At 37.0% G+C, this 13129-nt stretch overlaps 1 protein-coding gene across 1 annotated transcript in view; it reads left to right on the top strand.

Annotated features, from left to right (window-relative positions):
* The window catches only part of ALG6 (ALG6 alpha-1,3-glucosyltransferase), a 43327-nt gene that overhangs the window by 2422 nt on the left and 27776 nt on the right, over positions 1 to 13129 (top strand). Inside the window, exons 2-4 of the mRNA XM_036446486.2 lie at positions 4527 to 4773; positions 10225 to 10309; positions 12398 to 12487. Coding sequence (XP_036302379.1) covers positions 4692 to 4773; positions 10225 to 10309; positions 12398 to 12487 — 257 coding nt within the window. The 5' untranslated portion in view covers positions 4527 to 4691. The remainder of the gene's footprint in view (positions 1 to 4526; positions 4774 to 10224; positions 10310 to 12397; positions 12488 to 13129) is intronic.

The raw sequence follows: 13129 nt of genomic DNA, 5'->3' as shown, positions 1-13129 counted from the left end.
ACGGGTTCAGTTCAGTTGGAAGTGGAGTTGGAGGTGGTTTTCAGAGCAGTCTGGAGCCCCTGTCTTCTTTCCGCCAGGGCAATCTCGCGGCACAGCCGGCCGTCCCTTCTCTGTGCGTGCAGTGTGCGCGCCTCTGGGACCTTTCGCCGCTCCCCCGGGGTTCCACCTTACAGCCCAGCTCCCTCTGGATGAGCCTGGGTCCCCGGGGTCTGGCCTAGAACTGGAGTTCAGAGCAGTCGGAACTGGGGCCCAGCACAGTAGGAGCTTTTATCTCCTTCCTGCTAGGGAACGCCAGCCAGGCACTCAGCCTCCCTCCCCTCCGGCTCCGTCCTCTCCGTGCGCCGCGTGTCTTGGTACCTTAGGCTCTTACAGCTCCTCCGCTCTTCCTTCTGGTTATCTCCTTGCTTCTTGTTGTAGAATTTGCAGTCAGTTGACTTTCCTGTAGTTCTGGGTAATGTCCATTTTATATTTTAGTTGTATTTTATTGAAATTGTTGCATGCGGCTGCGGCTAGGTGCCTACCCGAGGAGCCATCTTGGATTCTCCCTCATGTTGATCATTTTTAAAATATATATATATATTATTGATTTTTTACAGAGAGGAAGGGAGAGGGACAGAAAGTCAGAAACATCAATGAGAGAGAAACATTGATCAGCTGCCCCCTGCACACTCCCCACTGGGGATATGCCCGCAACCAATGCACATGCCCTTGACCGGAATGGAACCCGGGACCCTTCAGTCCACAGGCTGACGCTCTACCCACTGAGCCAAACCGGTTTCGGCTACCTAGCCTTTCTTAAACTTGCTCAAACACTTATGTTCGCCGTAAGTTGGGCAATTATCTGGGGTTTCATCTCAAGAGTAATTGTCTTTCCTTTCTTACCAGAAGCAAGAGACAAATAGGCAGTTTTGTAGACATGACGGGATGTGAAAGGAAGTCCAGAAGATGCTGGCATTACAGTACACGTGGGCTGTTTACACTTGTGATGTGGCTGATGGATCCGCAGGCGGGCTGGCTGCCGCAGCCCAATGTTAGAATTGTAGAGCATTTTCACTAGCCCAAAAGAAGACCGAAATTCAAAATCTAAATACGTTTCTACTGAATTCGGATTGGCTTGTCACTGTGGTAAAGTTGAACTTCCTCAGTGGAACCACCGTGAATCAGGGGTCTGTCTGTACTTATGAGTTCCTGCCTTCTGTCAACATTTTTCTAAGTACACAGAGCAAAGCAACTGAGACAAGAGGATCCTTGCATGCAGTTTATTTCTAGTCGACAAAAAAAAAAGTAAATTTCCTTTTATACCTTTTTATTCTATAACACGTACAAGATAGTACTGTACATGAGTTGTAACTTGTCGACTTATAAAGTCAATATCTTTTATGTACCACGCAAATAAGAAACAGAACATTCCTAGCATCTTCTCAGAAGCGCCCCCTGGAGACCTCTTCCAATTACCACCCACTCCCTTCTCCCCAGGGTTAATCATTTTCCTGATTTCTCCCACCAAAAATTTCTTTTTTCCTATTTAAGAGGTTTTCATAAGTGAAGCCAAATATGTTCTATGGTGTGTAGCTTTTCTTACAATTATGTCTGTGAGATTGTTCCTTGTTGTTAGAAAATATAATTTCTGATGGTGAAAAGAATTAGGAAGGAAATTAAAGAAGGTTAGGCTACAAAGCTGTAAGAGCTGGAAACCTTGGTAGAGGGGTCAGGGATGGCCTTTTGAGAGGATGACTTGAGGTACAGCCTGAAGGACAGAAAATTGGCCAGTGGGTTGTGGTAAGAGCACCCCCTGCAGAGGGGACAGAAATGGAAAGGAACTGAGGTGTGAAGGAACCTCACAGGTTCTAGGAAGAGAGGGAAATACTTGTGGGAAAGTTGGAGGAGATGACATTGGAGAGGTGGGCGGCGGTCTTACCATAGAGGGTCTTATGGCTGGGGTATTTGAATTTTATTCTAAGTGTATAGATGTTAGGAGGAGATGTTTTTGATACCCTTCAGTTTCTAACCTGATCCACGTGTGGAGGACGGGAAGGCCTATCCATTTTACTCAAAGAAACTCTATAAACGTGATAACACTGGGCAACTGTTGGGAATTAGGAAAAACATCGACATGTTGAGAGACCAAATCTTCTTTTGTGTTGTCAGAATTTATATTAATTTAGACACATAATATGCCCCCAAAATCAGATTGAGAAGGCACTTTATAAATTAGTCATCTATTCTACACTCTAAAAATATTCTTGTCAAGTAGTTGCTCAGCTTCTGTTTAAAACCGTTAAAGAGGAGCTCCTTAAGAAAAAGCTCATTTCACGTTTGGACAGCTCTATTTGTTAGAAAAGATGTCCTAATCATTAATCAGAGTACCTGTTAACACTGGTTATCAGTTCTGGGTCCCTACAGAGCTTGATAATTATCAAATGTTATCTATTGCCTCCCTTTCAATTCTCATGCAGGTTTGTTTTGTTTTGTTTTGTTTTTTCCCATGGTTAAGGGCAGGACTTTTGCATTTATTTGAATGATTCCTGGAGTTAGATTTGGTCCTTCATATATGTTGTCCATGTCTCTTTGGATATGATTGTTTAGTGTATCAGGTAGCTTTTTCTTCCATCATTGTGCGATTAACAAACTTGATCAGCATGATATTAGTTAATCATTATGTTTTTTAAGTTCATTATGAATAGTAAGTGTTATTGGTAGTTCATTTTTGCTACTTAAGGTTCCTGGGGAAGTATTTAAATATGATTATCTGGAACTGTGAATAATTGATTTAACTTGGTCATATTATTGATTTAAATTCCCAGGCAGAATATTAATTAAGCTTTATTTTAAAAATTAGACCTCTGTACTTGTAAAATCAATTTTAAACATAATGTCTAGGTGAAAAGTAGAGTGTTGGATTGCAGTTTTGAAATATATAGTGGAGAATGTTGATAAAAGGGGCTTTTTAAAAAATATATATTTTATTGATTTTTTACAGAGAGGAAGGGGAGAGATAGAGAGCTAGAAATGTCGATGAGAGAGAATCATCGACCAGCTGCCTCCTGCACACCCCCTACCGGGGATGTACCCGCAACCAAGGTACATGCCCCTGACCGGAATCGAACCCAGGACCCTTCAGTCTGCAGACCGACGCTCCACCACCAAGCCAAACCGGTTTCAGCAAAAGGGGCTTTTTGATTTAGACTAAAAGAATTTGAATAGTTTATAATGGCCTATAACCTTGTAAACCCAGAATCAACATCAAAAAGTGATTTAATCTGTCCTCTTATTTTGCCTCTGTGATAAAAATTCTAGTGAACAGTAAAATGATCAAAGATGGATACAGTTGGAGGGAAGGAAGAGGGGATTTATATAACCTGAATTTGAATAATGTAGTTACATAACCTTACTAAATGCTTGCTGTCATTCTTGGTGTATTGCAATTCATTAGTTCCAGGGTTGTATCTTGCTATTTAAAAAAATATATATTTTCATTGACTTTAGAAAGAAAGGGAGAGGGAGAGATAGAAACGTCAATGATGAGAAAATCATTGATTGGCTGCCTACTGCAGGCCCCTCACTTGGGATCAAGCCCGCAATTCTGGCATGTGCCCTTGACCCGAATCGAACCTGGGACCCTTCAGTCCTCAGGCTGGCTCTCTACTCACTGAGCCAAATCAGCTAGGATCCTCTTTTTAGCTAGGGTTTGTCTTGCTATTTTTATTTGAAGTAAGAAAATAATTTTTCAATAGGTGGAATGTGCCAATTTTTCTCTAAAAATTTCAGTTGATTTACTTAATTGTGTTTGAAAAATATTTAAAGTATATCCTCTGGTTGAATTGGCTCGCAATTTTTGTTTTTGTCTTTCGATCCTGATTTATGGATTGGAAATATTCCTTTTACTAAAAAATGTGTTGACTGGATATATTCAGAATTGGGGGAGAAAGCTTTGGGAATGATCAGGGAAGGTTGAACTGAAACTGAATTTTGTAGAATGGCCAGGATTTCTAGGAATTTGTTCCAAATTTTTTTCAAGAGAAGTGGGATGGGTTTTGAGAATCAGTTTGAACATAGGTGAAAATGTACATTTTGGAAGAAAAGAAGTAGGAAGTCAAGCTGCATAAATGCATGGAAGACTTTCTCAAACTAAGTAGAAAGATAAAATTCCTCTTTCTGGCTGTACCAACGATGAGTCACCCCTTTGTTTACCCTTGTGGGGTTAGTTTTACCTGTAGGTAAACGTACTCTAGATAGAACTGAATGTTCTACTGCCATCGTGTCTCTTCACTCAGAAATATTTGCTTGTAAGGGCAGATCCTTACTTTATCTCTAGATATAATAAGTCCCATATAACAGGGAGAGCTACCTTTTGAGGTGTATTTCCTAATTAGAGGGCTAAGGAATAAGGAACTTAAAACTACCTCCTCTCCTTCATTCTCCCACCCCCACCACCCAATTCTTCATCTTCCTATTGGTTTAATGAGTTCATTGCTACGGGTAGTATGCTCAGCTAAATCTTGTTATCCTTTTTTCCTCCCCTGCAGGCTACTTCTTCATAGACATTAAAAAAAAATTTAAATCCCGTCCAACTCCTAATTCCAAAGAATCGATAACATTCTCTGATCAAGAAAAGAAGTGACTGACAGCGCGTGTTGAAAGTATTCTGGCCTGGTCCCGTGTTTTTTTCCCCTCCCTACCTTTGAAGAAACATGGAGAAATGGTACTTGATGACAACTGTGGTCTTAATAGGACTAACAGTACGGTGGACAGTATCCCTTAATTCTTATTCAGGTAACACATTTTTACTGTTTAAAAAATTTTTACTGTTTAAATCCTTTGAAGAGTTTTCATTTGTTTATTTGATTTTTGGTGATAATTTATAGTTTCCTAAATGGAATAGAGAAGAATTTCAGGTTTAATTGGTGTGGTCAAGAAAATGCAATTAATCATGTAATTTTAATAAAAAGAATTTGTGTAAGAGCTAAATAGAGGCATGGATGGACTTTGTGACCTGAGAAAACAAAAATGTATTTTAGCCGAGATCGGTTTGGCTCAGTGGATAGAGCGTCGGCCTGCGGCCTGCGGACTGAAAGGTCCTAGGTTCGATTCCGGTCAAGGGCATGTACCTTGGTTGCGGGCACATACCCGGTGGGGGGTAGGTGTGTGTGTGTGCAGGAGGCAGCTGATGGATGTTTCTCTCTTGTACAATAGATGTTTCTAACTCTATCCCTCTACCTTTCACTCTGTAATAAATCAATAAAATGAAAAAAAAAATTAAAAAAAATAAAATGTCAACTCCCCATCTTCTTTAAAAAAATGTATTCTAACTGGGAAGATAACAAAATGAGAAACTTTGATGTACTAAATTTTGAAGAGAGAAATGAGCTATTACTTTAAGGGGGCTTTTATCAATGGAAGTTTTTATTGTTTGTTCATTTGTTTAATTTTGGGTAGAGAAGGCATGTTTGAAAGGAAGAGATGAGTGGAGAATAAGATTGGGAATGATGTGAGAGAAAGGGAGGAAGAATTGATGGAGTGAGGACCAGGAGATTGGAGAAGGGTTTAAATTTAACCCTGTGAGTATTTATTTAGCACTTATGTTCCAGGCACTTTTCTAAGTTCTAGAGATACAGGATGAATATCCATTACTTAACAGGGCCCACATTTTTGTAGATAAGTGGTCACAACACAACATGATAATTATACTGTAGAAGTCTGTGTGAGGTACAAAGGTAACAGAAGGAAATGATCTTTTTGGAGATGATGTCCGAGTTCAGATTTGAAGGATGCGTTGGATTGGGGTACATTTTAGTCATGTAAATAAAGGTGAATTTGAGAGGTGGAATTTGTGGGGGGGCATGAGAACCCATAAATCCATCTTCAGCTGGTCGCAGTGTGAGGCCCCAAACTTCACACTCTAGTGCAGCTTCCTAGTGAACTAGTCAAATGCAGGACTCCTTTTTCCTGGCTAGAACCAAAATAGGCAGGTCCTTTTTGCCCTGTTTCTCTCTCAGCTCACACCTAACCGTAGATGTAGAGCAAAGCAAGTGCAAGGGATGAACTAGAAAATATTTACGCCAGTTCCCAGAGCAAACCTGATCTAGGTCATCCATTCTAAGCCTTTCTGATATTGAGGCAATTTCCAGGGGAGGGGTCCAGTGACTTCACATCTTTCACATTTGGTAGCATTACATTTTTTAATTTCTGCTGGGCTGCAGTATTTGAAATGATATTTATTGTAGTTTTAATTTGAATTTCCTTCATTGTTAAATTCATTTATTTAATTTGAATTTAATTCATTTTCGAAAGATTGAGTATGTCTTTGTGTTTATTAGCCTTTTGTATTTTCTTTTCTGTGATATTTGCCATGTCATCTGTACATTTCTGTTAGATTTTATTCTTATCTATATTATGTTGTTTTTTTCTGTTCCTGCTTCTGCCCAATCAGTCCCATTTAGCATTCACATGTGAAGAACTTCTATATCATGGGAGGCTGGGAGAATTAATGAATAAGGATGACATCTGTAATACTACTAAGATCCCCGCCCCCCTATTAAATACAATACTTTTTTTTGGGGGGGGGGTTATAATTTGTTTTTAACATGCTTATTTTAGTTTTCTTATTGTTTATCTTGTTTTCAGACTATAATTAGGAAATACAGGAGTTGGGAAGCTTAGTATTCATTTGTATTTCTTTTTTGGAAATGTATGTATTGGGTAGGGAAACTCATATATATTGTAATTTAAGTTTTTTAAAAATGTATACCCCTTACATATTTACAATATACCCTTTATAAGTGCTGCTTATATAGTTTTTATAGACATAAACATATTGAATAAATATTGCTTGTTGTTTTTATTCATTTTATTTTATTTTTGCTTGTTGCTTTTGAACAAGTCTTGGGGAGGAGACAAATTCTGATTTTAGTATTGTTTGTAGAGTTTCACAGTTCCTCTATACTTTGACCTAAAGTGTTACCATTGTCTTTAGAACAAATAGCAGCACTCAACCAATTTTAATAATCCCTTTTTTCCAAAGCTCCATTGACTGCTTAGAAAGAGAAAGTGAAAAAGAACAATTTTGTTTGCAAAATGTTAATTATTGTTAAAGTATGTCTGTGCTCTGTTTAGTTGGCTAGTTTTTCTCAGCTTACCTCTTGCTATCTGTAATGTTTCTTTTTACTCACCAGGAACATATAAAAGGGGATTTTATTCTGGAAAATTTTAGCCAAATTTTCTTCTCTTGGAATATTTAAAATTTCAATGTAAAGGCAAGTAGTATGTATTGTTTTCAAAGAAACTACTGTGTGTTTTTTTAAATTCTAAAATTATTTTGAATGATTCAGCAGTTTATAAAATGAATATATAAGTGGTGCTTAAGCCCATTTTCCTGAGAATGAGACAGAATTGAAGCTTTGTAATATGCATTAGTGTGTTTTCTTTATGTAATTCTGAATCTCATGTAAATGAATTTGTAGAATTAACCACAGCGGGAGGAATCCTTTTTGCCCTTCCCAAGTGAAGCTCCCATAGGTACAGTTGCTTGTCCTCCTGGGTTGCTTTAAGGGCACTTTAGCAGTTTTAAAAACCTAAGTACTAATTTCATAGCCAGTGTCAGCTGAATTTATTGAAGTAGGTCAGACTCTGGATAGAAACTTGTTTCTCAACCCTAAAGAGAGTCATTATCCATTCTTCTATTTGTTAGAGAATGGTAATAAATTCTTCCACAGTCTAGAGCAATTTCAGAAAATCCAGAAAGCCGGGTTTTTTCAGGTATAAGAAATTACTTAAGATTCTCTCTGACTTTTACTATCCTGGTAGAACAAAAATAAACAAAAACAAAACAAAACAAAATCAACTCTTTTCCCCTATAGACAATGGCCATAATTCTGAAAAACAGGAGAACACACTGACTTTTATAAAATACACATGCAGAAAATTAATTCAATCGGAAATTATTTTACCTTTTAAACAAATTGTATGTTATTCTACCCCTTAGTTGATTAAGGGAGTTTTTAATGAAAGTATGTACTATCTGCCTACCAATATATTTCCTTTGAACTCTAGAATTTGAAAATCATACAAATTAAAATTCTTATTTGGGTAGTAATTAGGAAATAATATAGTCATATGATTTTAAAAATATAAGTATTGTGAGAAGTCAGTAATTAATGATCAATATGTTTTTGATTTATAAGGGAAGATTTCATGGAGAATATGGAATTTAAGATGATTTTTGAAGGTTGGATATAAGTTGATGTATGAGTTGGAGGTAGGCAGCACGAACAGAGGCTTAGAATTTTAATATCAGACAATAACTTAAAGATGTTTTTGGGCAAGAACCAATATATGGGCAAAGTAGCCGTGGCAAATTAATTGGTCTGCTATCACAAATTGCTTAATGTTGCACATTGAGTAAGTGGAAAATCAAGAACTCCTATCTGACTTTTTAATTAATCCTCACCGGAGGATAAATAGAGAGAATGGAAGGGAGGGAGAGAGACACACAGAGAGAAACATTGATGTGATGGGTTGCCTTCCACTTGGGCCCCATCTGTAACTAAGGTTATGTGCCCTTGATTGGAATCGAACCCAGGACCTTTTAGTCTGAAGGCCAGCACTCTATCCACTGAGCCAAACCAGCTAGGGCAGAAACTCAGATCTTTTAAGAATATAAAATTGGCCAAGATATAATACAATACTTTCTGAGAGACAGAGGCATGCATGTGTGTGTGTACATACACGTGTCTATGTACTGCGGATCCTTGTGACTGTCACTCAGAGCATACGCTTTGGAGATGTTAATCTGCTTTTCCCACCATTATCTCATAGTGGAATCTCTCCTTGGGTAGAGATACTAGCACTTAAAGACTATTGATATAATATAGCCATTAGATACAGAAAAATCTACTTAATGTAGTGTTTCAAAGCTGGACAAAATCTGGGTTGGATTTTAGAGAGCAATAATAAATATATCATTCTCCAACAAGGCACACCTTCCCTAGGGATTAATGACTATACTTGATTTTCACTTGCTGATTAAAAACCTGTGACTAGACTATATCTCTTTGTGCCTTGTTACAATTTTATTTAACTGCCAGTTAAGTAGTGGGTGTTTACTATTTACTAAGTGGAACTATATGTCATTTTATTTTATTTATTTTATTTTTTATTGATTTCAGATAGTAAGGGAGAGGGAGAGAGATGGAGACATCAATGATGAGAGAGAATCATTGATCAGCTGCCTCCTGCATGCCCCACACTAGGGATTGAGCCTGCAGCCTGGCATATCCAGCCATGACCTCCTGGTTCATAGGTCGCTGTTAACCACTGAGCCCCGCTGGCTGGGCTCTTTATGTCATTTTCAATGATTTAAGGTTATTAACCTACTTAGCAGAGTAGGAGCTAAGAGCCTGGATTACGGAGCCAGTCTTCCTGGGTTCAGATCCAGACTCTGCTACTGATTACCTAGGTGACCATTACCTGTTTCATTACCGCTGTTTTTCCAGCTGTAAAGTGGGGATAATAACAATACTTAGTTCACTGTTGTATTTGGCATGTAACTGGCACTATCAGTTGTTAGTTATTAGAGATCCACTATCACTCTGTTTGCAATTTTGAAATTAAAAAACAAGCTATAAAGCACCAGTTTCTATATAACTCATTTAACAGCAAAGCTTGACCTAATGTTTTTGTAATCTATGTCTGTTCTTGGTTCTATACTTATCCTTAAGTTATTTATATTTAGTTTATAAAAACCCTCTTTCAAATGCAGATATTTATTATTACTTAATAATAGTTTTTGGACAGTATGATGATAGTCTCATGAAATAAAAATAAACGTGGATATATTATAATTAGTATTATGAGCTAATTAATAACTAATTAGCATTAATAGCTATAAATGTTAACAATATTTATGGAAAGTTTACTGTGTGCCAGTTATTATACGGTGCATTTTCTTCCTGTTGTCTTCTTTATTCCAATGGCCCTTTAGGTAGGTAGTGTTGATCCTGTATGCTGAGGATCAGGGAGGTTAAGTAATTTGCCTGTGGTCACACAGTCACTCAGTGTGCTAGCAGGGCTAGGATTCAGACCTCATCTGGCTGGCTCTTTTGGTAACTTGTGTTCTTTTCTGCCACCTACATTGCCTCTATAATTTAGACATTTTTCATAAGGAAATAAAAATCTCCGATGCACTAAAGTATATTGTTGTTTTGCTCTTTTTACTTTTCATCTTAGGTGCTGGAAAACCCCCTATGTTTGGTGATTATGAAGCTCAGAGACACTGGCAAGAAATAACTTTTAATTTACCGATCAAACAATGGTATGGGCAATTTTAACTTGATTACATTATTTATCATAGTCAATTAAAATAGATTATTTGAAGATATTTAAAAGGAAAATCATGCTACTATTTTGGTGTATTTTTTTTTTTTTTAGTTTGCATCCTTATCTTCCTGTATACTGATGTGATATATATTACCTTGTAGGCCCATTTTGAAATATTTCCAATCCAACCAGTTGGAGTATATCTGTTCACCATTTTTACTGTTAATCATATATACTACTAGTATATATCTTCGTATCTTGTAGCTCCTCTTTTACCTATCTCCAGTGGATCTCAAAGTTTAAGTAAATGAAAAATAGCTTTTGACTTTTAAGAAGCTGAAAAACAAATTAAACTGTGATTGTCAAAATGTGACTCTTAAATTCTTGATGGTTTTCCATTGCACTAATAGTGTTTTTGTTTTTTTTTTTTAAATAAATAAACATATTGATTGATTGATTTCGGAGAGGAAGGGAGAGGAAGAGAGAGATTCAGTGATAAGAGAGAGAATCGTTGATTGGCTGCCACCTGCACATCCCCTATTGGGGATCGAGCCTGAAACCTGGGCATGTGCTCTGACCAGGCATCGTACTGTGACCTCCTGGTTCATAGGATGATGTTCAACCACTGGGCCACGTTAGCTAGGCCATCCAATAGTTTTGAGGCTAATAATCAATTAGAACTATTTTGCACTCACTTTGTGTCAGGTAGTGACCTAATAGCTTTACATGTTTAACCCAGTCCTTTGACAACTTTATAAGGTAGATATAATAAAACTTTGTTAATATGCCCTGTAGTGACATGAATTTGGAAATAACACAATTGTGTTATCGAACCTGTCTTCAGTCAACCCTGTTTAGAGAATAGGACTTCTGGTCCCCACTGTTGGCTGGCCGAGTGTCCCAGATTTAAGCTGTCAATAGGGGCACCAACCAACAGGGAAATTCTTGGATTCACTGCCTTTCAGCTTCAGGTCGAAGCCCAGATCCAGGATCCAGGATTATTCCCAGGATATTGCTGCTGGAGTGGACAACCACCCCCCGACAGTACCACACTGTAGTACTCTACCCAGATCTCTTGGCTGTCTAGCACACTTGGATCACTTTATTGTCCCAGGTCACTCTATTCAAACCTACATTTTGTGGGACTGACATTAAGAGAATGAACAATAACATGCTTGGGATCATGATGAATGCTAACTTAAATTTTTTTTAAAAATCCCAAAGTAAGAGATTGTGATGCTGAGAAGTTGTCACCCATTTGAAACAGGCTTATGAATGATGGTTATATGTGAGTTACATAGTTTGCTCTCCATAATTGTAAATTCTTATGATTGAGAAAGTAAGTTGGATAGAAGAAGCTGCCTCATTATAAAGGATATAACAGAAACATGTTTTATGTAAATTTCACCTTCATTTCTTGAGTTATAGTAATTGTATAGTTTCTTCCCACTCTGGCCAATTGAAGGAGCCTATTGGTTTATGAATGTTAGATCTAGTTTTCTTCCTTAATTTATAGAATCTTGCAAAACATAGGCTCCGGTTACATCTTGATTTGTTTTCAAAGTTTTCTATCTGTTTCATGAAGTATTTCTCTTCCCATAAACCACATCAGTATGTGTTCTCTGAAATTCATTTATTACTTTTTAAGATTGTGATTTTATATTGTTTCTTTAATTTGTTAGATTCTAAGAAGCAATTTGTCTTTTTTGGTTGCATATTTCTTTTATACAAGTGTTAGTCATGGATTAAGTCTACTGATAGGGAGTGATGCTAAGTTCTGGTTTGTCTAGGACAGTCTTGGTTTGCATCTGTTGTTCTTGCTTAATTATGAATAGCTCACTCTTTCACTTTCACGAGAGTGTTGGTTTAGACAATAAATTACTTAGTCACGCTACTCAATAACAACTTTCAATTGTAAGTTCACAAAAATTTTTAGAAGGGTAAAAGACAAGAAAGTTTAGATAAAAATGTTTTAACTTGTTTGACATATCTTTTCATTTTAATTAAATGAGACAAAATGTTAAGTATAATCTATGTTCTGAATATTGATTATTTGAATGATGCTTTTTCTTTTTCTTTTTAGGTATTTTAACAGCAGTGATAACAATTTACTATATTGGGGATTGGATTATCCGCCTCTTACAGCTTATCATAGTCTTTTATGTGCATATGTGTAAGTTTTTATTCCTTAATGTAACTAAATATTTATGTCATTAGCAGATTTAGTAGAAACAGTAGGATCTGGCTTTGTTGAATAGAGGAGAGATTGTAGCTACTGTTGTATTATGTTTGTAAAGAAAGCTATACCTTTCTTTGCAGTCGGGTTGTAAGAAAGTTAACTATCAGTTTGAACATTTCTATAATTCCTTTGGAGGACAGGCTAGAAAGAAAGGCAAAAGTTAGCTTTGTTTTGAAGTGGAGTTGTTACCAATTATGCATGGTCAACTGAGAAATAGGTCTAATATGGTGAGTTGTGCATGGGAAAGTTTTTTTTCTGGAATGGCCTAAAGTACATAAAAAACATGGGTCCAAATGGTATTCTGACTAATCTGTTAAGTTAGAAACTAGAATTACTGTAGCGTTTCACTTGAGATTTAAGTTCAGGATTGGAATGCCTTCTTTTATAAGAAGGTTTGTTGAAGATAGGAACTTCTGTTTGGTGGAGACCCAGTTCTACTTTGTGGTGCTATTCCATTTCACACTTGAAGTGTATCAGCAGAAATTTGAGGAATTTCACAGTATCCTCCAAATTCATCTTATTTGTTTTACTATTTCCTATTTTGTAAAAATTAGTGTCCTGGATTAAAAATGAGTT

This window comes from Pipistrellus kuhlii, unplaced genomic scaffold, assembly GCF_014108245.1.
Source record: "Pipistrellus kuhlii isolate mPipKuh1 unplaced genomic scaffold, mPipKuh1.p scaffold_m20_p_2, whole genome shotgun sequence".
In the NCBI taxonomy this organism is placed as follows: domain Eukaryota; kingdom Metazoa; phylum Chordata; class Mammalia; order Chiroptera; family Vespertilionidae; genus Pipistrellus; species Pipistrellus kuhlii.
This window is presented reverse-complemented; position numbering and strand designations above follow the sequence as displayed.